The 26,878-nt window shown below is 40.1% G+C and overlaps 2 protein-coding genes across 6 annotated transcripts in view; both read right to left on the bottom strand.

The window, feature by feature from the left end:
• Positions 1-11,734, bottom strand: part of npnta (nephronectin a) — a 57,621-nt gene extending 45,887 nt beyond the window's left edge. The window contains exon 1 of one of the 5 annotated variants that reach the window (XM_026171215.2): positions 11,213-11,734. In XM_026171215.2, the coding sequence (XP_026027000.2) occupies positions 11,213-11,283 (71 nt within the window). In that variant the 5' untranslated portion in view covers positions 11,284-11,734. The remainder of the gene's footprint in view (positions 1-11,212) is intronic. The other 4 variants (XM_026171214.2, XM_026171212.2, XM_080302966.1 and 1 more) reach the window with 4 other exon arrangements.
• Positions 11,735-14,586: 2,852 nt separating this feature from the next.
• Positions 14,587-26,878, bottom strand: part of gstcd (glutathione S-transferase, C-terminal domain containing) — a 51,434-nt gene continuing 39,142 nt past the window's right edge. Inside the window, exons 9-12 of the mRNA XM_026171209.2 lie at positions 26,501-26,634; positions 22,706-22,736; positions 19,757-19,826; positions 14,587-17,179 (exon numbers count right to left, since the gene is read on the bottom strand). Of these exons, the coding sequence (XP_026026994.2) occupies positions 16,989-17,179; positions 19,757-19,826; positions 22,706-22,736; positions 26,501-26,634 (426 nt within the window). The 3' untranslated portion in view covers positions 14,587-16,988. The remainder of the gene's footprint in view (positions 17,180-19,756; positions 19,827-22,705; positions 22,737-26,500; positions 26,635-26,878) is intronic.

The following is a 26,878-nucleotide window of genomic DNA, read 5'->3' as shown; positions in this document are numbered from 1 at the left end:
AAACGCTGTAATCCTGCACAAAACAAAGGAGAAGTTCACTTCCTTTACGTGCTTCACACAAAAGACACTTTCTTTTTGTCTCTCAATGAGAAAGTGAGGTTGTCGCTCAGTATTCAAGGCACATCCTCTGCTGCTATCCCTGCCTGTTAGTGCCTCTATGCCAAGATGAGGAAATGCTAATGCTTGCCCCTGCTGCCAATCACCTCTTTGGAGAAAAAAAACAAAAAACAGACGGATGCTAAGTGAGAGTGGCAGATCCAGGGAAAATGTTTGTCTGCTGCCTGGTGAGCGGGAAGTCAGTCAGTGAAGCACACAGTATGGGTGAGGAAATGAGGAGGGGAAGGAAAAGGAAGCAAAACCAGAAGAGAGGAAACAAATGAAAAGAATTGCATGAAAGCAGTAAAAGAGGAAAGGAAAGAATAGGAACGGTCTGGACAGCAGCCACATTTCTCAACCTGCCTCCCCTTCCACACTAGAAGCTTGCTGCATAAAACAAATTAAAGATGCTTCTGCATGAGGCAAAAACCCTGCTCGTTGACACCTCTCAAAACATCTGACAACCTCCTTTGACATTTCAGTGATATTTGGATTTGGCGACTGGAGGCGGATTTCATCCTGATGTTTTGAAAGCTCTTGTTAATTGCTGCACAAGGCAATCACCACCTTAGAATATGGAGGCATCAAGTGGAAGGCATTTATGCTGCTTCGGCTGCACCTGTTCCCATATAACCTAATGGCCTCACATTCGTTTGCAGCCTGCAAAGTAATTATCACATCGAATGACTCCCGTGGATGTGCAGATTTAGTATCGTAACAGTTTTCATTTTTATTTCTGACAGTTTTATTACAAAAGCATATTTTCATGTTCACGTCATAATCTTCAGCACACACGCGTTGTGCCATGATGAAGATGACAAGAGCAAAAACTCGACATTTTTTAGATATACAGGGCTTTGTAAAACACACAATGATAAAGTCATTTTTAAATTTCAAATGGGAAAAGGGAGATTAAGGGCCAATCACTAGAGTAAAGGCTCAACCCCTCTGCTCTGTGCAGGGTCTGGCTAATGTGAATGTTGTAAATGATCCATAACTAGTTTCTGTTAACAGACAAGCTGCTGTAATTGGAGACGGAGCCAGAAGGTAATGAGTAAAAGGCGAGCTTCAGAAGTGTAACTGAGAGAAGATTAAGATGGCAGAAAGCAATGGCAATTTATTTATTTATTCACTGATAGAGATTGAGGAAATGTTTGTAACAGAATCTAGACAATAATGAAATGTGTTTAAAAGTATGTCCAGCTGTGTGTGGTGGCATAAATAATAATATGCACGTCTGATGGTCTGGTAAGCGACAAAGAGGAAGGTAACAAAAACAGCCACTGGACCTATCATATCAAACTTTTTATGGACCTTTATGATATATGTTGCAAGTATTTGAAGAGCATTGCTTTGACATCAGTCAGAAGCAGCTGGTCTGCCTATACACCTATATAACTGACTTATGTGACATCAGTGATGGCTATTCATGTGCTTTATATATCAAGATCAATGTAATAATTGGAGAAAAAAAAAACTAATAGTAGCAGTAGTATCTGCACATTTTTAACATGAAACTGGTTGAACTCTTACATTACATAAAGGAAAGTTGTTTTATTCTTGAGATTTTAATATTGGCACACAGTTAAATATAAATCCTAAAATATTCTTCATCCCTTTTCCCTACTAAAGAAACTGAATTTAGTAAGTCAACCATCAGTAATATCGTCACAAATATTCACAATGCTTGTATTGACTCTGGTGTAATCCTCTGAAATATTGCACAACATTTTCCTCTGCTACTCTTCACTGATCTTTTTTTTAAAAGATTGACAAGTTAGAGCTAAAAATAAAAGTGAAAAAGCTAAATACTACTGAAAAAACCTGTTAAAAATGTCCTCACGCTAAAATGTGGGATTCATACTTTAGTTACAAAAAGATTTGCATGCTACATGTAACACTGTAATTGATGAAATAACTGACTCTATAATCTCTATCATATCTGAAATGATCATGAGACATGATGGAGGAAATCTGAACAAAAACAGCTAACAATGGGTATTTTAAAACTGATTTTTTTTTTAAAGAACATAATTTACATACACTATTTTAAAAATGTAAGAGATAGAAACAAAGAAATAAATTAAAACAAAAATAAACAAACACACATACGAGTAAGCTAACACATTATACTGAGCTTATTATATCTTCACACAGCGATCAGAAGTGATGCTGGAAGGTGCTTGAAGTCCTCAGCTGGGATCACAAAAATAAATGTGCTCCTTCACACCAGAGTCGAGCAAAATGCCAGAAATAATTTAAACATTGAAAATCTCCCAAACAGTTTTGACTATTTTATCTTCATAGGAGAAAATCTTTCTCAAGCTATTAATCCTCCTGAGGGCAACACTTGTAAGTAGAGCAGGGCGATATGACCAAAAATATTTATCACGATATACATTTGAAAATTTGCGATAACGATATAATTGACACTAGACAAAATGCTTTACAACTCCACAATTTTATTAGTGCAAAAAACCCATCAATGTATTTTCACTTAAACAAGCAGCTGTTTTTTATGTGCATTAAAGTTATATAAAAATGTAACAGTGCAAATGCAAATTCCTTGCTGACAGTTTAACCAAAAGGCATTTCCAGTGGAAATTGGCCGACATATCCTCAGCATAAGCGTGTATAATATCCACAAAACTTAAAAAGAGGTTATACACACACAATACAGTAACATCATGTTGAAGAGCAGTACGTATCACTCCGCGAGGCTCCTGCCTACGATAGCCGCAATGCTCCGACAATCCATCAAGCGGTGCGGGTTCGTAGCTTAGCAAAGTCGTACTGGAACATTTGACAGATTTTCGAGCACCGTGTACGACATAAAATCGTTTCGAGGTCAGTAAACACAACCAGAATTCATACATAAGGCACACGGGATTATAAGGGGCACTGTCGATTTTCAGAAAAATCAAAGGATTGATTTTAAGTGTGCCGTATTTTCCCAAAAACAGGGTAATAACGACGGCCCGCTAGCATGCTCTACCAAAAATAGTGCTTTGTTGTGTATCTGATGGACGAAAGCTAAACCAGTTCTACACCACTGAAGTTGCAGCATTTTTACAAACCAATTCTGGTTCATTCGTTTCATTCAACGATCTGCTTTCGACCTTCTCATTCTCCGTCGCCGCCATGCTTTTTCCGCCATGTGCGTATGAAAACAAAGGCACTGCGCATGCGGGTTTTACCCATATTCTATGGCGATATTTCATTTTCTTGTCGTTGCCCAACATTATACCGGTATTACCGTGAACGGTATGATATGGCCCAGCCCTACTTGTAAACAAATCTTCAAGGAAATTATTTAAAGTCTTTCTTCTTGACACCAGCTGATAAAAATACATCTTCAAAGCATCACAAGCATGAAAAGTTTCCATACAGTGGATATGGATGGTATTCATAGTAAAATTGTACCTGAGATACAAAGATTGTCAATGGTGACAAAACAATATATATGTGTACATGTATAACAGATTGAATACCACCACAATATGGCTTTAGAAAAAAACAGAAGCACTTGTATCTCTGTTCTTGAACAAAACCAAAAAAAACCCCACAATGATCTATTGATAAAACTGGCACATTCTTCCTTGGTTTTTTAAAAGTGTTTGATTTCATATCCATTGCAAAATATTTCCGAGACTTCAGACTCCTAGATTTTGAATATTTGGTTTAAAAATATGTATCTTTCTTTCTTCTTTTCTCACAAGCTGGCGGTTGGCAAAGCCAATACGTCTCTGTGGGTGCCGTAGGGTTTCCATCTTGGTCAACGATGCACTTCCAGGCCTTGCGGACTCTGGCCTTGGCCTTTGCTTGCTCAAGGTTTAGACGTCATTGTTTAAGATCGTCTTCAATTTGCTTGATCCAAATCTTCTTGGGCGCGTCACACTTGATTCTGCAGTGGGCAGGGTGCTACTGCAGCAGGAGGCGATATGGCAGGCGATGGTTCCTCATGCGGCAGATGTGGTCAAACCACTGCAGTCGTCGCTTCTGGATCAGCTCTTCCATTGAGAGCTTCTGGTGATATTGACTACGTATTGCGCTGTTGTTGAAACAGTCACGAGGGCCACTCGGAGAATATGACGCAAACAGTGCATTTGGAAGACCACGAGCTTGTTGACGTCGTGCTTGAGGATGTCCCAGGTCTCGGATCCATGAAGAATGGGCAATGCCAGTGTGCAGTACAGACAGATTTTGGTAATGATCAGTAGAAAGGAAAAACTCTAAATGAAATATGCAATATGCAAAGTAACACTATATATGGAGTCCCACAGGGATCAATATTAGGACCACTCCTCTTCCATTTATATATCAATTATTTTGTTAACTAACCTAGTTTCATAAAATAAAAATAAAACTCTAGAGTCTCCAAAATATTATAAACTAGGACACCTGGTTGAAATGCAATAAACTATTGTTAAATATTATTCAAACAAACATATTTTAACCAAGCAGAAACCAAATAAACTGCACACAAGTATGAATGTGAGTGTGAATTATTTCCTGGTTCACTGTGTTATCCCTGTGACAGACTGGCAATCTGTCCAGGTTGTACCCCCCTCTTGCCCTATGGCAGCTGGGATAGGTTCCCGCCCGTGACCCCAAAATGGATAAACAGAACAAAGTGGGTAGATGAACCGAGAACCCAATTAATGTATCCAAATACATGGTAGGGTTGTCGAGAGGGTAAAATTTACAAAGGTTTTGGGTGGTTGATGTTGATGAATATCTGAATTTTAAGAGGCTTTTTGACAAATTAATGAAGAAATAATCTGAATATGTTGATTTATTTTTCAAAGGGAGACACCTTTTCCCAAATGAAGCTCTTCTAACCTTGTATCAGTCTCTGCTTGAGCTTCATTTTTACTGTTAAAATATTACATTGTGTAGCATTTATCCTACTTATTTCAAGAGATTGCAGATTTTACAAACTTTTCACAACTCCTGTGTGATATCTTATTTATTAAAGTATGTATAATATCATATTTAGATTCTCAGTGTATTCTTCCTCTCACACAAAAGTCCACTGACCCAGAATGAGCTTGAAGAAAAAACACAACAGCTGCTACTAAAACATGTTTGATTCTAAACCCTGTATGGTTTTTTTCAAAATCTGAAAAAAGGTTCAATTTAATGTCCATGATTAAATGAATCTATACCACTAATCTATACAGTAGATTAGTAGAGTGGTGTGACTGTTAGATAGAAAGCACTGTGATCTAGAAAAAAGAGTTTTATAATATGTGTGTGAATGGGTGAATGAGACATGTTGTATAGAGCACTTAATTAGAGTAGAAAAGTGCTATGTATGAACCAGTCCATTTACCACGTGCTGCTGTGTTGAATTAATGTTTCTGTAATTTAGGAACCTTAGAGGACAATATTTTTAGAGATAAAGGTAAATATAACGACATTTTTTTTTTCATGTAAATTAACTGATGTTTAGGAAGTCTCATTTCACAAATGACTATTTCTTATGTAATTGTGTCTGAAAACTGCATTTTACCTGATTTGTGAAAGTGAACAGGTTCATGGATCAACATTTTAGAGATTGTTCATTCCTCTTGTATGTATTGCACAAAGACCCACGAGTGTTAATGAAAAAAAATAGCTGGAGCAACTGGAAGTTGGTAACATTTTCAAAAATTGTATAAATAATTTAAAATTTGGAAATAGGTCTGTAGCGTTTTTCTTTTGTTTTTGTTAATGTTTTTAAGGAGCAGGATGAGAAAGTCAGTAATAAAATGCAGCCAGGTAACAGAGAGAAGATGTGGGGGAAATGACTGGCAGACTTCTTAATTTATATGGTGCACGCGACTGATTGTTTCAATTGCAAACACTGGCTAGAGTCTCCTTGCATTCTCTGGTATTGAATAATCAATTACAGCAGATGACTGGAAGAGCATTTTTATAATGGATGGGATTCAATTTTCCATAAGCAAAAGAGCCAAGAGAAGTGGACATTTAATGGTTTTCTCTAATTCCTGTCTGACAGTGAATATATTTCTGTTGTGGAATGTTGGTTTAACAAAATAAATTAAAAAGCCGCTGCAACCCCCCCATATTTTTCTGACATTTTGACCAAAATATTTAATCAAGAAACAGATAAATAATGTAGACAATCATTAGCTGAAGCACTATTCATTTCTGTGTGTGGATATCCAAAGGAGATAGAGGTCAATGAAATGTGAAATTAACATTATGCAAACAGCAGATAGATGATGCAACCACACACGCACAAGAAAAAAGAAAAAGGAAATGATGAACAAAAGTGCATTATGAGTATTAACTCCTACGAGGATGGTGGGCTGCTTGTTCAGTGCAGTTGGAGCAATGATACAAGAATCTGCTGAGATGCAACAGGTTGAGGATTATTAAATTAACCATCTCCCTTCAAATGTTTTCTTCCTACACACTGATACAGTATATGTATATGAATTAGTATAACATATTTCGTGTTTTCACTAATCTATGAATTTACTCTACAGCAGTTGTGCAATTCTACACAATCTGAACTTGAAACTGAGGGTTTAATGCAGTTCATCAGCACCCTGTTTAATCATCGCAACGCCACGGCAATGTCACATTTGAACTTTCTGAAACATTCATGGGTTGCAAATTAGGACTTACCACAATCAACAATGGGAACTACAGTAACACTGCACAATAGAGGAGACCTTTTTTTCTCATATGTATCTTGTCCTCTGCCTTATTCTACTGAATGAAAAGCTGGCATATCAAATGGACGTGAGCATAATACCTGCATTTATTACCCTGAAGCCCTGAATAATGATCCCAAATTGCACTAAGCCTTGAAGGAACTCAAGCAGATAATTATTACCCTTCATGCATGCTGTGTGACAACTCTTCTCAAGTACAGAGTATAAGACAAGGTTGTTCCTTCAGAACATGACAGGTTGATATCCACTGTGGTGACACCATCCTTCTTCCATTGTTTTACAAATGGATTCATAGCTGGCCACTATCCTTTTCCTGACAGCGAAGAGCTGAGTCAGTCTATGGCTCACAGAGGAGCAATACAGAGCGTGAATAATCCAGGTCCATGAACTTACATGGTCTGCATTCATAGCGATGATAATCTAATCAAGCTATCATCCATCCGTGACCCCTAAAGTATGCAATGCAGGATTTCTGACTGGATTTTTATCACAAACAACCACAGATGTTGAATTCTTCATCAGCATTAGAGACTTGCTCGAACCTGCCGAGCTCAGATGAAAGCAGGACTTTGTGGAGTCAAAAGGAGTCTGCTGTCTTAATTAACCGCTTCAGCCCAACCTATCAGCGGCATCATTGACTCATATCTGAGGCAAAGATTTATATTTAGAATGAGCAATTAGTCGGTTTATCCATCTGCCATTAAAAGCCTAATGGACAGTATTCACTGTGTGGCTGAGAAAAAAAAATCAAACTCTACCACCTTTAATGATGCTGTTTACAAGAGGGTGGGGTGGTTGTGGATTAGATGGTAGGCAGGGTCATCTACCAGTTAAACGGTTGGTGGTTTGATCCCTGACTTGTCTAACTTGGGCAAAGTACTGAAGCCACAGCTGCCCCCGATGTGTGTCGAGGAGGTGTGAGTGTGAAAATCAAAGAGTGCTGAGTACGGTGGCCCTTAGGGATCGACTCCAACTTTAGAAAACACCAGCGAATGAAAGAAAAATGCTGCAAAAGCACACAAATAATAAAGGAAGTGATTGTGGAGGAAATGTGATGCAAAGCATCGCACTGAGACGTGCTTAAAAGAAACAGAGGACTCTTCCGTGTTGTGAGGGAGAAAAAGATGAAGGTTATATCTGTTCTGATCACATGATAATATTGTGGATGTATCCTTGTTATTATTAGTTTTCCATTATTGTCTTCCCAAAGCTCACGTATCTTCTGTTGTGAGCTTTTCATTCACACTCTTCTGCTCATCCAAGTCAGGGTCGCGGGGGAGGGGCTGGAGCCTATGCCAGCTACCATAGGGCAAGAGACGGGTACAGCCTTGACAGGTCTCCAGTCTGTCGCAGGGCAACTGGCTTCTTTGTGTTTTTATTCAACTTCAATTGTGTTTTGTGTGCTTTTGAAGTATTTTTCTATTTGCTGGTATTTTTTTAAGTTGCAGTGCGTTTGACCTCTCAAGGCCACCGTACCTTAGGCACAGAAAAAACAGCTGCAGGAATGTGTGTGTGATTAGGTGACTGAGGCTTATGACTGAAAGCATTAATTTACCTTAAAATTACAAATATCTATCTCAATCTTAAAATGTGATAGAGCTCACTCTTTTTCTTTCCTTATTAACGCGGACTTCATTTAGCACTTTTGTTACAGTGAATTCTGTAAGGATTCACAGAAACAAGCTCAAACACTGCAAACAGTCTTTGGCAAAAAAGAAAAAAGAGCTTAACAGATTATTTTATCTGCTACAAGTGATGTCAAAACGGTCAAAGACTTCTCTTTGCTGGTTAACAATATATACTTATGTATTTATCAATGTTAAACTGCGTTACACTGTACAACTGGCTGTTCACACGGTCTACTGTGCTGCAGACTCTGCCAACAGAAAACCTCGGGGCTTAACCTTGCTGGAACTATTTTCTATTCTCTTCTGTTTTTGTACATTGATTGGTCCGTATACCTGAGTTATATATACCGAAACCTTTTTTTCATTTCTTATAATTATCGAGACAAGTGGCAGCAATCTGTAAGGGTTTCACTGCCCGTGGAGCACTTATTCCAATACAAAGTTTTTTCCACTCCCACGCTGTCCTGTTTGCTTTAAGAAAATGACAAGAAGATTAAATACCAGGTGGAGCAGTCATATGAGTAATAACAGAAAGTCTGCATCAGCTGTATTCTCTTACTGCAAGCTTTTTAATTTCTCATATGTCATGTTAGGTGTGACAGCATTAGTTTAATCCAGGTTTCTTTCATACAAAATGTAGCAAGAGGACTCTTTTTATCATTTCGCTAGAACGCAATAAAGACAATGCCCCACTCTTTTTCACGTTCATTGACATGTACAGCAGCAAACACTGAGAAACCTGCTGAGCTCCTGATACACGGTGAATCCACCAGTGTTTTCACACTTATTTTCAAACCGTGGAAGCCTGAATGTGCGCCTGATGTTACAATACCAACATAACCTGGCACCAGTCCATGCTTTGGATTATTACTGAGTAGGTCTGGTATGTGCTGCGTGAGACTTCACAGTTTAGTGATGTCACTGGGGAAGTATATCCTCTTTTGTATGTTTTGCCTTTCACTTCAGCACTCTCCTCTGCTGTATGACATGTTCCCGAGTGTGCAGAATAGAAAAGTGGCAATAAAAACAGTTTTTAGAGACAGAAAGGCGGGTAAACACATTACGCGCAGCTACAGGAGACCAAATTTATTTTGCCAACGATGCCCGTGAAGGACCCTTTAGGACTAGATGGATAAGCCTGTTAGGAACGCTCTCTAAAAGGTAATAAGTAAGGAAGACTAGGCAATAAATGTTTTTTTTGCTTGCGTTCGGTCTCGGGGGATATTGTCTCAATGAATTAATATTGAAGCGGGGACTCAGGCCAGAGTTTATACCCATAAAAATCTGCAAATTATGGTCATGGTGACGAGCCACTCCATCAGCAGGGATGTTAATAATGTACAATATGCTGCTGCTAGGTTAAAGTAAATGATTATTACACCAAGGAAATATGTGAGCTAAAGTAAAGGCCCTCCACATCTCATCAGACCATAACATGTCAAACAGACATTAGCCATAGTGATTGAAAGAAGAAAAATCTCCTAAATAAAAATATTATGTGTGGTGGCAAATACTGAAATCTACCACTCTGCATTATTCTCTGTCCTCTCTTTTATTCTGTCTCGCACACAGACACCCTTTTAGCCTTGCAGAAACCTTTGATACTCCAAATTGCTTTTTTTCCTCAATACTTTTTGAACATAGACGGAAAGTGAATTGAAAGAGCTCAGGAGGGGGAAGGAGAGAGAGAAAAACGGCTACACTTCAAATGTCAAAATCTATTAACAAGCAGGTGGAATGGCAGTTAGTCTGACAGAGCCTTCTGAAATGCATGCATACTGTTTCAGTAACAATTACCTCCAATAAGCTTCAAAGTTTTTCATTTATTTGAACAAACGCTGAACACGGGAGAGGATTCGGCTTTGGAGCTCAGCCTGGCTGACAGAGATACATGAGGAAAAATAAAGTACTTGGCAGCATTCTCTGCTGGAGATGTAGGAAATTTGGCAGTAGCACTTTGTTTGTGTAACTCTCACCATTTGGACGGACTTCAGTCCAGCTTTTTTACTTGAGCTCCAGAAATCTATCTCAATTTGACAAAAAAAAAATAAGAGATGGAAAATGTTTTTTTTTCTTCTTCACACGGTTAAGATCCTCTCTAATAAATGATCAGAGACAAGGAGCAAATAAGTATCCTGACTGATGGAATTGCTGTGGTTCAAAGGGTTAGACCCATTACAACTCAATATGCGTGGCTGTTTTTTTCTAAAAGAAGAAGAAGAAACAGCCACTATCCCTCACGCTAAACTCAGATTCACCTATAGGCAGATGGAAATCTCGGACACGTGCATTCTTTGGGGTCTGGCACGTCTTCACACACTTCGTGGGATTCGTGTTTGAACATGATCGCCGGGCAATGTGCTGTCACATCACTTTATAATCAGCCTGACGTCTGCACAAGACGAGAATCGCTTGGCGAGATGCGATTTTCAGTTTTCAAATTTTTTTTGCAGCGCTACAAAAGAATCCAAGCTCAGAGGCGCAAAAGCACAAGACGCTTTGGGGTGCACTTGGATTCATTGTTGAATGAAAATAAAAGTTGTGATCGTGAAATTAAATAAATAAATAAATAAATAAAGCGAAGACGCTTGATATGATTCGACACTCACTTTCACGGGAGCAACATGCTTTCAGTTTTGGAGAGCTTCAAATAATCCACAGCAGCTCGCAACCAAAGTGTCGCCTCGAAGCGAAGGCGCAGTTTTCACACAAATGGATGAATCGCATTCTGACGGGTTCTTTATCAAAATCAGCCTTATCGCACAAAAAGCCTTCGTTTCTCAGCCTGCGTGACCCTACCTGCCATCGAAGTCTGCACTTGCTCCAAAGCTGCAGCTGCACAGCAACATCAACTTTATCCATAATTCCATGATTTCGGGAGTTACGCGCCCACTCTGTTTCCAATTCTCCGTAAATCCAGAATCACCGGGTAGGAAACTGTGGAGTAAACAGCGACACAACAACAACAAACACACAGTTTGTTTCCTCCTGGAGGTGCGCGGGCAGGAGAGGTCTGACGGCGTCCTTCAGACTGTTCATCTGAGATATTCAGGAGGAGAGAAGGCAGCCCGATGCCTGGAAGCAGAGTGACTCCGATGAGTGTGCGCGCGCGCGCGTGTGTGGAGCGGGACGCACTCTGCCGGGAAGAGCGCGCACAGCCGCCCCTTACCCACCCACCCCCCTCTCTCTTCTTTCCTCCCCTCACAAGTTCAGGCAGCGGGCTCTCAACCAACAGCACCCACTGCAGTCTGACCTTCGCTCGCTGCAGTCTCAACAGAGCCGTGGTGTGCAGCCACTCAGTTGCGGAACCTTAACGAGAAAGAAGAGGCTCCACGTGTGGCTCCGTTACACGCTGTGGAAAATGCCTTAATGAACCTGCTGAGACACGCAGGTGTATTGTTGGCCACCCAGGTAGATGTTGATCACGCAGCAAAGACAAAGCAGTGAAAATTACTGAGGGTATAAAAAGAAAGCTGCGCAAAATAGAAAATCAGTGGTTTGTTAAAGTTTGAGGCGCACGCGCACTCAACAGGTGGAAATACTTATTTAAAAAAACAACCTTAATATGTATAATTTTTGCAAACAAACACAAGTGGATGCATTTAATCAAAATCGCTTACAACTACCGACTGTTTCTGTTTTCTCAACAAGCCAAAAAGCTTTTCTGAACGACACTGCGCATGCGTAATTGCTGTCTTTCTATTCTTTCACACGAGGATCCTGTTAGACCTCATCACCTGTCTGATTCCTAAGCGGCACTCCACATTCAAAGTCTCCTGAACTGCGCTTCCTGTTTGGGTGCAGAATGATGAAGGCTGCCTCATTTCCTGATGTGACAGCTTTCTGTCAGTGAACCAACCAGAGGGAGTGCCCGGTTGGCCTAACAGCCTTCTGGAGCACGCGATGAATGACGGGAAGGTTCATGTGATTACTGCTAGTAGTTCAGAGTCTCTTTTGATTCATGCAACTCTTCGCCTTCACTGACTGAGTAATGAATCTGTGGTGGCACCCAGGTCTGACCTCAGCTGGTCGCAGAAAGGCTGGTGTCCCGGTTTGTGTATAATTAGACTATCAATCACAGTATTGACCTGACTGTAAGAACGTGATTCCTTGTGTTATCATTGCATTTAAATATGAGCAATGGCTTATGCCGATCGCAAGGGCCACGTCTCATTACCGGTAATATTCATATGTTGTGAAAAACTGAGACACTGTGTGGATTTTAAAGGGTCACTTACGCAGCGCATCTGTGTTTGTTAGCAGGAGTATACTCAGGATGTGTGGGGTTATTTTTAATGAACATTTTACCAGATGTGGTGCTCAGCCAAACTTAGAAGTTATGTGTTGAGTTCCATGACTGTGCAAAGGTCTTAGGCCACCCCTCATTTCTTTATATTTTGCTTCCAAGAGGCCAGAGTGTCTTGTAATATTTTGAAGTGATCTTATAACAGCTCTCCAGGCTTTCTTTCAATGTTTATCTTCAGACATCTCAGTCCAGTCCTTGTACTTGACAACTTTCAGAGAAATGTTTTTGTTTTTACTTGTTTTTTTAGTTGTTTAACGCTGACTTATTAATCATCCACACATTAAACAAGGATGTATCTGATCCATTTAAAGTTCATTGAACCCTCATCAGAAATAGTCTCAGTGGAAAGGTGGCTGCCAAGAAGTCATTCTTTAGGAAGGGAAACGGGAAGAAAAGGCTGAAGTATGCCAAATTACACAAGAACTGGACTAAAAATCAGTGACAACAGGATTTATGGAGTGATGGATCCAAATTTGAAATTTATGGCTCAAATCAGTATCAATATGTATGCAGGAGGTCAGGAGAGGTACAACAGTGAGTGTCTGCAGGCATCTGTAAAACACAACGGCGGCTCCACCATGGTCTGGAGCTGCGAGATGCTGTCAAAACCGATGGAATTATGAACACGTGGGAACGGTCAAATTTTGATCCACCACGAACACCATCTGGAAAGCGTCTCATTGACGAGAGCTTCATTTTTAAGCATGATAATGATCCCAAACACACCATCAAAGCAGTAAAAGTATACCTGGATAGAAAATAAACAAACAATGAAACATGGTCAGTTATAAATTGGCCTCCCCAGAGCCCAGACCTCGACTGAATCACTCTGGGATCATCTTGACAGAAATCAGAACAAAAAGGCAGCCAACATCCAATAACAGCTTTGAATGTCTTTCAAGAAGCCAGGAGAACTATTCCTGAAGTCCCTGCCCCATTTCCCACTTTCCTAGCAAAACATAAAGAAATGAGAGTTGACTCAATACTTTTGCACAGTATTGTAGCTCCAGATTTGGATCTAAGACGCAGTTGTTCATTTCAAGAGGAATGAATCTCCAACTATAACAGCGGTCCCCAACCTTTTTTGTGCCACGGACCGGTTTATGTCCGACAATATTTTCACGGACCAGCCTTTAATAAAACCAGTACCGGTACCAAAAAACAAAGATTTATTCATAGCACACGGGAAAAGACCCAGGGAAACATAATGTTAAAAACAGATAAAAACCCTGAGAACCATCAGTTTCACTCTCGAGCCTCCACTCTCGCAGCCCGGTACCAAACGACTAACGGAGCAGTACCGGTCCATGGCCCGGGGATTGGGGACCACTGCACTATATGGACAACATGCTACGAATGGTGCAAACCAAGCAGGACACTTCACAGCAATCAGCATCCTTTAAAGTAAAGATTTACCTAATTTCGTTGTTTGTTTAAAATCACTGAACAAAAAAAAAACAAACCTCTAGGTGTCGACATATTCCAGAAATTATATTAAAGCGACCGATTAATCTTAATTTACTGCAACTGTCAGGGGTATCTGAACACCCCCCCCCAAAAGAAAAAAGAAGACATCTATCTGTGTGATTTGGGTGAACTCGGTCTTTAAACAAGCTCCTGGGGAGAGTGAGTCATTGTTGCATTTTAAACAGGCTGTGCCACGACAGACACAAAGTAGAAAATAAATGCTGAACCTGAAAGCAAGCATGGAAATCCTAGGTGACAATGTGACAAGTAGCACGCGAAGCACAAGAGAATACATTACAGGATTATTAGGGTGTGCAAAATAACAGCAGCTGAGCCCTACCAGGCGACCAAAAAGGAAATACTATACATAATTAACTGCCAGTACTGTGGACACCAATAATTAAACTCAGTGCTGTTTATTAGAAAATTATGCAAGTCAACCGAAAAACACATTTTATAGTTCACACAGGTAAAATATAAAAAAGAGAGAGTGAGATATTTAAGATCACAGAGGACGTAGGAAAAATCCCTTTGTACCTTTCACATGGACTCGTTATGAGTGGCTGCTGTGTTAACCCAAGACACATAAACAAGGTCAGTGTTTGTCAAAGAGGATAATTGACACCAACAGAGAGTGTACCCAAATATGGAGCAGTGAGCTGTTGTGGGCAACCAGCCACAAACTCTGCAGCATAATGAAATGGAAAACTGTTGGCAAAAACGCAAGAAATGAGCAGAATTTTTAATTAACTAATAAGGTGAAGTTAGCAAAACAACTCCAGCTCCATCATTTCCTGGAAGAGGATTTTGCCCCCCCCCCAAAAAAATAAAATAAAATAAAAATCATCACCCAATGGTTAAAATTCAGATCCCAATTTAAGTATAAAATTATGCTCTAAATCTCATTATGAGCAACTACATAAAGAAAACAGATTAAATAGCAATAAACTATGCATACAGCGTCTGTGTAGTCACAGGTTATTGTACATTGGAGAAACTCGCATGTAGTTGACTTTTGTATCGAGGTCAGCCCTCTAATTACGCAAATAAAAAATGCATTAAGCTAAATATGTGAGCGACTCTGCAATGCATTCGCAGAAAGGTTTCAGGAGGTGAATCGTTAGAAAAGAACATCTCTGCATTTAGATGAAAATGAGCCAATAACAGCTCATCTGTTTTATCTAAGCAAAGAATCCACTGTTACTGTTCTGATGTTTACTCTAAGCCAACTGCCTTCACCCTCTGCATTCTCCTTCCGATGCACACTTTAAGTAGTGCCACTGTTCCCCTCTTTTGTATGTATATGAATTTCTGTAATGTGCACTTGCCACAAGCATGAACAGGGAGTAGACTTCTGAAATAATTCCGATCCTCGGAAGGAGCTGTGTCTGTGGCCATTTACCTCGGGATAGATTGACTCTGCTGACTGAATTCAGATGAGCCTGACGTCTGCGAGGCCTGCATCTCTCTCACATCTATCCCTTCAGTGGGAGTGGGAAAAACTGGCTCCTTGGCTACCTCCCCAGATTTCTCAAGCAGCTGCATCAGACTGTCAAAGGTGACAACACTGGATTTTTTTTCGTCTTTTTTTCCCAGAGAAACACACGAATAGTTTCAGATGCAAGACTGAGAGCTTAAGGTGCCTCACTGTGACTACAGTAACCGGGACTGGAAATACGGAGCGCGCTGTGTGATTTCCAGTTATGAGGCACTGAACACCGTGCGTCTAATCAAGCGCGCTGACCTTTTCACCAGCTTCATAAAATATTCATTACTGCTGAAAGTATTCCAGAATGCATACCATACTCGCATTGCTTTTTTATGAGGAATAATCAGGTTCCTCTGTAGAACCATGAAAAATGCGACACTGTATATTACCCGATGTGACTCGAGTTTAAATCCACCTCTGATTGTCTCTCGCAAGAAAAAAGAAAACGACAGAAGAAACGTAGGTGAGATGACAGCGAGGCGATTCCTCACCTCGTCTTTAAATGCACACGAGCTGTTAGCACTGAATTTCTTGTGTTAATCAGAAGTAGCTGACTACTGAGCGCTATCCCAGAAGGCTGTATACAGACTATTTGCGAAAACAGCATGAGGACGTATGTCATACTTCATTCACAATATGGGTGTGCCAAGTCCTGCTGCGTCTGTGTGCGCTGACAGCTTGAGTCACGCAGTTTAGGCAAAGACAAAAACATAGCATTGCAGTTGGGGAGAAGCTTGAGCAGATGATCAACTAAAGTGTGTAACTCCCGGGAATGGCATGGTTGCTTTAACGTTTAGCCTGAAAGAAACTTTAAAAGATGGTAAATGGCCTGTATTTGTATAGCGCTTTAGCCTAAGGACCCCAAAGCGCTTTACATATCCAGTCATCCACCCATTCACACACTGGTGATGGCAAGCTACATTGTAGCCACAGCCACCCTGGGGCGCACTGACAGAGCTGAGGCTGCCGAACACTGGCGGCACCGGGCCCTCTGACCACCACCAGCAGGCAACGGGTGAAGTGTCTTGCCCAAGGACACAACGACCGAGACTGTCCAAGCCGGGGCTTGAACCGGCAACCTTCCGAATACAAGGCGAACTCCCAACTCTTGAGCCACAAAGCCAGATGACCTTTGACAGTACAGAAATAATAAACATGTATTTTCTGCAGTTAAGGCTGAGCTTGTAAAAAAATAAATAAAGTAAATTGTTGAGGGTGGTTTAAAAAACACTCGTGATACAGCCAGAAGCCGGATAGTTTATCAAACCCTTACAATGCTAAAGACACTCTGCTGTACTCCAGAGAATCGAGTGTTAATTATGCACTGCCTCTTCCAGTTGGCCAGCGGTGACTTCCAGTCCTCTCTTCTGCAGCAGCCTTCCCACCAGCATGTTGTTCTTTGGTGAGCAGCTTTCGGGCTCCATAGTCATTACTTGAACCGAATACCCATGAGTCTCTGCTGCCCATGACCGGTCCAAGTCTACCAAGCCCATACACTGTTTACCTGCAGAAGGAAAAAAAAAGGATCGAAATATTATTATTATTGTTCTATAATCAGACACTAAAATACTTTTACCTAAAGTGACTAATGTGTAAAAAAACAATATTTAAAATCTTTTTATTTATACTATACTAGATATTAACGCTGCCCCCTCAGTCCACGCACTGACTGAAACATGTCATTTTATCTCATCTCCCAGATGGATCAGTCACAGAGGAAAACCAGGCTGGCAACCTCCCTGCAACTGGGTGGGAAAAAAGAATCAGTCGTTGCACTGAATCTTTCACATTTGGTGACCAATTGCTGTCTAATTTATAAATGTATAGAGACTGCCTACACGCTGCAATCAATGTGATAAGCACAGCTCATCTGCAATACAGGACTCGACTCACCTGGTTGCAGAATGACTGTATTTTGTATTGCTCTAATAAAAGCAAGGTTGCTGAGCACCTGTGACATTGCAAAATTTCCTGTTTCACACCTCTGAGGATGTAAGAGACTAATATGAATCTATGTCTATATAGACTGCAGATTTTCAGGAGTATATCACAGTGCCAATTTGACCCAATTCTAATGCAAACTAATAGTAGACTGTCTTCGTCTTATTGCCACCTCTATGCACCGAGAGATGGCAATTGACTGCAAGTGGTGGCAGGTATGGTTCCTGTATTAGGAGTAACTTTTTCAAAGGCAATAAGGTTGTAAGTTCACTGCACACTGCAGCAAGAACTTTGGCAACTTCGTTCCAACTTGCTGCTCCTAACAGGACAGAAACTTTTCCGTGGGCACAGTCAGAGTTTTGTGTGTGAGCGATGACCCCACACAGTTTCACAACAGTTTGTCAAAAGCAACACTTAATCTATTACGGTAGTTTGATTTTTTTTTCCACACAAATGTTCCTCCCTTAATGTTATATGAACATAAACACACACAGAAAAAAAGAAATTAAGCACACAAAGTGAAGATTTCCCATTTGAAATGGTAAAAGTCTGCATTTAAACATTAATGGTGGTGGCATGAATCATTTCACCGCTCACGCCACAGACTGGATTCTACTGGACTTTAAACAGACTTTTGCGCTCCATTTGTGTTATTATGACTGTGTTGCTAATTAGGTAACTAATCACTTAAAATTTAGGCAATAAAAACATAACAGATTGGCTCTTTTACTTTGACATAAGAGTCTCTTTATGTTTTTGAGGAAACATTTGCATAAAGACATTTGATTCCTCCAGGATCAAATGTCTCCATCCAGGAAGCAGGAGGGATCACCGATGTGTCTGATGAGCATAAGGATGAAGTCAATCATATCCCAGTCACCAGATCTCAACCTGATTAAACATCCATAGATGTGTGACCATCACCATCCAACCACCAGAAGACTTATTTGGGGACCAACGACATTCAATGCCTCCAACTAGAGAATCAAACATCTTGTACTTCTGGCAACACATAGAGGCTCAACACTATACGAAGGCTGTATGTTGGTTCTTCTTATAACTTATTACATGTCAGGCGAAAATCAGCAAATCCCCCATCATTAAGGTCTTTATTGCTCTAAAGCTGTACTGCTTTATATACCATTTCTGCATATTTTCAATATTGTGTGTCAGAAGACAGTAATTCATATACATGGATTATCCAGCCTCATCTGTTAGGATTTCCTTAAAAACACAAACTTCAAATGTAATTTAGCAGTGTGTGGAAGCAGGTGGCAGACACACTACACGTGAGCTTTGCTCCGCCGTGTTGCTTTGACGGGCGAAGTCTTACCAGCAAGCTCAAGAGGGACGAGATCACACATAGTTAGAAAATGTTAGTGGGAGAGGTTGAGCCCTGTTAACTGATATAGAGAAGAAACTAGTGTGACAGGTGGTGTCAGGTACATATGAAAAGGCTTCACGCTGACGAGACTTTGGGGAGCCTTCTCGGAAGCTTTGATAAACTGGAGAGCTATCAGGGCGAAGAGAGTCCTCAACATAATGAAACCCTGTAGAGTGAAGCTTCAGCAGGGGCCTGTAGGGGTTCTGACAAAACATTTCCCTCTGAATCTGACAACACTGATCTAGCAGCTGTTCGCCGCAGCTGTTTTGTCACTCTGTACAAATCTCTGCTCTAACATGTTTCTCACATCTTGAAAGTCTAGACTTTTTAAGGAACCCGCAGCAGTGGGGCTACCGAACAGTGTAAGTGTATGAAGAAAGTATGTCAAAGGATATTACAATGAAAAGGTGCTTGTGTCCATCACACTGGACTTCATCAGTCAGTATCATCATGGAGGCGTCAGACTGGTTCCAGCTAGTTTACATATTCATTCTGCAGCAGCGCAATGACAAAATAATTTGAACAAAGTAATGTCGAAAGAAATATTCAGGAACATTGGAGCTGTTTCAAAGGCAAAGTGTGGTCCCAGCAAATACTGATGATTTGATTTTAAATTAGTTTTGATAATGATACTCGATGCTGTGTCTCTATGTGCAGCAGTTACCAGATACTGCTAAGAATGTTTAGCCTAAAAAAGTAATAAAGGACTGAACATAAATAATAGCTCAGGTCTAAAGAGAAGATTGCAAACAGCACCAATGAGTCTCCTGTCTGGCGGAAGCTGGACAGCCGTCTGGTCTGCGAAGCGACAGAGGATCATGTGTTCCTGAAACAAAGACAAAAAACGAGTACAGTTACTGCTCACTTATTGTTACGTGGATGTGGTGCAAGTGATCCGTTCATCACTGCGTTAAGATCAAGTATATCTGAAAATGTCCACACACTGTATAAAAGTTTAACTAATACCATTGTAGCTTATTTGTATCGATTCATCCTTTTTCTCCCTTGCTTACAGCAGTGGGGTCAAAAACATTCTCACTTGAGTATCGCATGGCTTAAAATTTCTGTGTATGCAGCTCTGAGCACACAATGTACTACACAACATGGCACACTATATATTACACAATGGAGGTGATTTGTTTGGGATTTCCAAAGCCGGATAACGATCAGAGTAATATAACATTAAAGTATCTTTGTAAATATATAAATGTGCTTTAAGAAAAATCCAATTATTCTCAAAGTGGCCGCAGTTAAGAAGCGGTACAAACTTTACACTTTGTGAAAGATTTCCCTTGGATGAATTAAAAAAAATGTCTTCAAATTGAGCACTTATGTTCATTTGTTCAGATGAATTGATAATATTTTGGCAGTCAACAGTTAAGGTTACCGTGACCTCACAAAGCTTCGACTATAACTCAAACAATCATACACGGCATTTATGATGAAAATGATACATTATTACGTATGTATGTACCACAGGATAACAGTCAGAACTGATGAAATCTTATATGTAAAAGTTCAAAGGTCAAGTCTGCAATCGCAGCAAACCACCCTGACTGGTTTGCAGAACCATATACCGCAGCCGTGAGGCAGTAATTCTAGTTTCTACCTTATGGTTCATGGAACAAGTGATTCATGAGAGCGTTAAGTCAGCTGAAACTTGCCTCCACTTTAATTGGTTCTATTCTTCACTCTGCGGGGTCGGCGCTGAATGCAAGGCCATGGAACAGGTGCTTAAAGCTCGTGTGAGCACCAATATCTCACACCATTAGCCCTTTATTCCAGTGATACACTATTTGTCATTGTGCTGTCATTCTGTTTAACTACTGTAGTTTGGAAAGAACAACTCTGGTTCTGCTGTAAAACGAGTGAACGCAGCTTTTATTTCTGTGACTCTTGTCTGGGACATTGCCTGGGATGTCTGGTGCGGAGGGGCAAAGAAACAGAAAGCAGTGGGGTTCCCTACCTTGAGCCCAAATAAATAACAAATGCCAAACATGTTTGTCGAAAGGAAAACCAAGGAGGGAGGCCGAGGAGATTTGGAGCTCAGGTTTAAAGTGGAGGATAATATGCCTGCTGGTATAAACAGAATATAGATTTCTCCTGCTGGGTGGCTGCATGCTTAGTGTCTTCCTTATTGTGTGTTTTTTTCCTCTCACTCAGCTTTTTGGAAAAATCTGAACTCAGTATCACGTAACACTGTAATTGCTCAGTGGCTTCTAAGTATAATACTATGTTTTGTGCCTCTTGGGCCATGTAAAAAAAAAAAAAAAAATCTGATTCTTGTAGCGCACAAAGAAGTTAAAGGTGGTCCAATGTTGTGACATGTCAACTCTTGAGGTTGCTATGGTTAGGACCTGCAGCTTCTCCTGCACAGATTTTCCCCAGGGGCCCTGACAGGTCCCATATATCATCGCGGGATAGGCCCTCCCGGAGCACAGTGGCGTGTCTGTGCCGAGTGATAAGGGAAGTGACTTGGGAATCTTTGTTTGCGAGACACTGATAAGCGCAGAGATCTCATCAGTTCTTCTAAGTTTCTGATAAAATAAAGATTTTCATCCAGTTTTATGAATGAATTGGAAGAGTTGTTAGATTTTTGTTGCCTTTAGACTGGGTGGATAAAAGTCAAACCTTTTAAAGCTGTACACACAGTAAGTGTACATTAATGCACTATATGTAAACAAGCTATGACAAAAACTGAGCCAACTCACAATAATTTGGCTTGTTTTTTTGCTCCTAAAGTATGACCCATTTGAAGATAATATAGGAAATTATTTGTTAAATTCTACCCTAACCTACTGAGTCTTGTCCTCAAAGACTTTTTTCCATATTTAATACTACAACAGTTTAAAATTAGTCATCTGAAAGTTGCTAGTAGTTGCTAGCGAGTTGCTCCTAAATGTAATCTCAATCATGAATACACAAATAGATTTTATTTAAAAATATTTTTTATTAATGCCACTTCCCAGGAGCAGATGTCCCTGCAAATTCCCTCTAAAGGTTAGACCGTATAATGTTTCTTTTCCCCCCACAAAGCTTGTAAAGATGGCCAAGAGCTAGATCTCAGACTCTGCAGATCTCGGTTAGCGTGTTACGTTAAGGCTCATGACAGATTTAGAAAGACTACAAACAGTATGGCTGTTTGTAGTCTTATAGTCAGGAGAAAGCCTCTTATCTCTGAAGGAAAACATGGCAGCATGGCTTAGCTTCGCCACAGGACCTTGGCACCTTGCGGTCATTGAGTCAAACACGAACTCCTCTGTTTACCAAAGTATTTCAGAGTCAAACGTGAGGTCATCTGTCCAACAGCTAACGCTTGGCCGAAAATGGGTCAAGTAACAGGACAATGATCCCAAACACAGCAGCAAATGTGCAACAGAATGACTGCAAAAGGAAAGAATCACAAGTTCAGATTTGAACTTGATTGAAACCCTGTGGTTGATGAAACGAGCTTAAGAGAGCTGTGCAAAGCCCAATGAACCAAAGCAACGCTCTAAAGAAGCTACTTAATTTTTAATCTACTGCTTCTTTCATTTTGGGTTTGTTTTTTCTTATATAAATAAGGACACGGTGTAATACGTGCACAGAGTCCTTGCTTTTCACATGTATTGACCTGCATGTGACACTTTCCTTGTAAAAAGTTGCTGTAAACCTGTAATCTGTATTAAACACAATAAAGAGAATTAATCATATTTAAAAGCATACCTTAGATGTCAGAGTCTCCTGGAACATTTTGCTGTAAAAAGAAAAGAAAAAGTAAATAAAAAAGAAAACACAAAAAAGTTTGCTGAGAGAAAAAAATAATGGAAAAGTTCTATACAAACAAGATGAATGTGCAACAAAATCAAAGTCCTAAACCAAACAAAACCCATGTGCATAATCTCCAAAGCAGGGAAAGAAGGACTTTCATTACTTTTGTTTTGACATGGGAGTAAAGTTTGTTTGAGATGGTTAAACATGGTTTGGTTTGCTTCATGCTAATTAAAAATCAACATGAAACAGTTCAAGGGTTAGGGGCCAGTGCGGTCACATGGAGAAAAGTTTAGCACAAACTTTCATGGCCTTAATGAAACGGGCAGTTTAGAGCTTCACAGCTCATAAACCCACAGACTGCTTGGAATGTCTTCACCTGCAAAATATCCACGAGTACCTGGAACACGACCTGAGGGCAAAACTCTAAAAGTAGCAAGATGAAGATTGACAGAGTCAGGTGGGCTAGTCCTCCTCACATTTATACCCCGCAGAAACAAAGCTTCTTGTTATCTATCACAGCTGCAAAGTCATTTTTAGTGTCATTCTTTAATATTTTATGAGGACTTGGGAGGGTTGAAATGTCACGGGAAATGTGAAAAATGTAAAATATTTATGTCGTACACTGAAAATCACATAGCAGGAGTCAACCGTTTAATCGTTGCTCTACATCAGTGCAAATTCCTTAAAGCCCAACAACAGCAACGTCGTGCAAATATCTTCATTTGGTTAGTGACGATTAAAAACATCTAAAATATTGGACTTTCCACATTGTTATGTGCATATCCCAACTTACATTGGGGAGGAAGTGGAGAACAAGAACAGTCAATTTAAAGACTGACATGTAGAGTCAGTTTTACAAAATGAAGCATCTTTCTTGGCAGGAGAGCGTGGGAAAAGCATGTAATTGTGCTGCTAAACAGTGCATAAGAGAGCAACCTAAAAACTTTAACAAGTGGTCTAAAATCAAAGTTTACTGCAAAATAATCATGATAGCAATATTTACAAAATAATTAGCAATATCCAACAGATTATTTAAAAGGAGGAACTGTGCTTTCCAAGTACTTACATTTACATATAAAAATCAAAACATTTAGAGTGCCTATTAAGATTTAATGAGTTTTCTTCCCCATAAATCAAGCATAAAATGTTTTGTAAATATTTTAAAAACCACGCTGATTGTATTTTTCTTGCAGACTTGTTCTACCTTGCCTTATGATCCATTGCTACATTTCCTTTCTTTTCACTAATGGTGATACCATCTACAAGTATGTGCGCCGCATCTCCTGCCTACTCCTGTCTGTGCATCTTTGTGCGTGAGATAAAAGCAAAATGGAAAACCTGCGTATTTACAGTCTTCTGTGGCATTATCAGTCGGCATTCCTGGATACAAGAGGTTACGTTAATGAAAACCTACATGAGAATATGCTGCTCATCTCTCACATGAAAGCTATTTTAAGAAAGAGTGTTATAATGAATTGAGAGACTTGAAGAAGCTTCGTGTGAATCACAGTAAACACGGAGACAACACTCGGTTGGCAGCCTGTGATTCTTGTACGATTCTCTTCAAAATATAAAGTGACACAACAACACGCAGGACGAAATGCTATGTTGCTATGGAACACGGCCGTGCCGTCATCAGACAATACCATCCAAGATAACACTGGAATACAATTTTACTTGATATATTAAAAAAAAAAAAAAAAAAAAAAAAAAGAGCGAGAGCAGCTTGTCAAACGCCCAATAAAGAACTGCTGCGCCCGCTAAAAGTGGAAACAACAAACTCGTTTCACCACTTCAGTCATAAATACAATGTCAAGCACAAGCAGGGTACAAAAACACAGAAAGAGGAGATGCTAGCAGCTGACGATGTGCAAACTAAATGTTACAAAAAATGACTCAAGAAGAGAAAACAGTGGCTGGAAGTCCTTGATGCAGTTACATGAAGGTACAGGATTAGGCAGGTTTAGGAAACTCAACTTAATAAAATATGTCTCTATTTAAATTTTATTATGTAACAATATTTTGCAGGTTTCAGAAGATTTCAAAGGTTATATTACATTATATTATTATTTCATGGTAAAGCTCAATAGTAATGCACTTATCTTACACTTTAACTTAAAACTTCCAACAAAAACACATTACTATTACTATTATGCTATAATGCTCCGTCTTGTAGCCCCTTATATCAATCGACTGACACAGTGTGTCATCAATGAAAGCAGCTCACTGGAAAAGAAGGACAGCAAATGCCCTTCATTTTGTTTGCGTCAATAAATGCTGCCTGCAAGCTACAATCACCAATAAAACACTGTTCAGTATTTAATTAATATCATCAGAAATATCATTATTGCACATTTCCTTGAAATATCACACATGGTTTTGAGGCTGTATCAAGGAAGCCTTACTCACTATAGCAGCGGTCCCCAACCCCCGGGCCTTGGACCGGTACCGGTCCGTGAGTCGTTTGGTACCGGGCCGCGAGAGTTGAGGCTCAGGTGTGAAATGTATGGTTTTCAGGGTTTTTATTGGTTTTCAGCGTTATTTTGTTATCGTTTTTATCGTTTTTATCGTTAACTCGGTTTTCCTTGGTCTTTTCACGTGTGTTATGAATAAATCTTCTTTTTTTCGGTACCGGTACTGGTTTTATTTTGTTGTATTTATCCGCGACACCTTAAAGGCCGGTCCATGAAAATATTGTCGGGCATAAACCGGTCCGTGACGCAAAAAAGGTTGGAGACCGCTGTGCTATAGAACACTGAAGAGTGCATTAAGGGCAAGAAAGACTTTGCATGTAAAGCAGGAGGTAACTGAGCTCCAGCTGAGCACCTGAAAATCTGATATCCTGATAGCTGTAATTTAACTCTAGGTCACACAGCATAATTTTTTCTTGTTTGCTTCCCATTTTAGAGTAGCTACAAACAAATCTGATGATTTATCGTGCAACGTTTAAACAAGATTTAAAGCGGATGGACACTGGACAACGAATAAAGCAGAAGAGCAAATGATAGGATCTGTAAACACTCTACACTATAATTTCGCCAACCTGAAGACTTGAACAGACTTGGCCTAACAACAAAACAAATAAAATCTCCAGCTTCACTTGCTGGTGACCAGACTTGTTGCTACAACAGCAACTCTGCGTAACAGCCTTGTTTTGCAGCAATCAGTCACCAAAAGTTGTTTTAGTAGCAAACTGCTGCATCTTATGTACCATTAGTGAGCATAGCAACAGAATCAACAGCGTCTCCCTCCACCCTGTTTTCCATCTGTATTCAAACAGCACCGTGTCACGGCTTGCATGATCACCAGACGTTTGGATTAAATGGTTAATTTCCTCGTACCCCACATAATAAAGTCGTCGCTGACATTTCGTTCTAAATTTTCCAGCCAGCCTATCTGTCTGACACATTCCTTCCAGTGTCTAAATTAAGAACCAAATTCTCAGTTCACATAACAACACACTGTGACTGGCGGACCATCTCGAGAAGGTGATGCGATGCTGCTGCCCCGAATTGGCAAATGGTTATGAGCAGTCAAAGGAGGCAAACAGAATGTAGTTAAGAGATATAGACTGTGTGTTTGTGAGTGACGACGAGATGAGAAACTAATGGAGAAAGTGACTCATAAAGACTGAAAGGCGAGGGAACAGGAACGAAGGGAAGCAACATCTATCTAACAAGAAAACATCATGGTTAGAACGACATTTTTAAAAGCAGTAACCCACAGACGTGACACTGGATCACACACCTCTTGGGGAAGCTGAACTTCACAGCATTCTGGATGAAGCCGTAGCAGCAAGGACTAATAACAAAGGCGGCTCCGGCCTGGATGCAATGCTCCATTACCATATCTGTTGCAACGCCACATGCATGAAGGGCGACCTGCATTAGAACAGAAAAAGAAAGAAAACACAAAAAAGTGTTACTTTCACCAACAAAATGATCTTGAAACCCTCAGATTTCCAACAGCAAAAACCAAAACTGAGAGCATGCACTCAATTCCATTGATTACTTCATAATGGCCACTGCTATTAAATAAATCTATGCTCTCAAAGGTGCAGACGCCGGGAGTAGCAGCAAACAAAATATATCAGTGCGTTTAGAGTGCAGGCGCGGATGCATCAGG

This window comes from Astatotilapia calliptera, chromosome 6 (genome assembly GCF_964374335.1).
Source record: "Astatotilapia calliptera chromosome 6, fAstCal68.1, whole genome shotgun sequence".
NCBI classification, from domain to species: domain Eukaryota; kingdom Metazoa; phylum Chordata; class Actinopteri; order Cichliformes; family Cichlidae; genus Astatotilapia; species Astatotilapia calliptera.
Note: the sequence above shows the minus strand (reverse complement) of the source record. Positions and strands in the feature narration are given on the sequence as shown.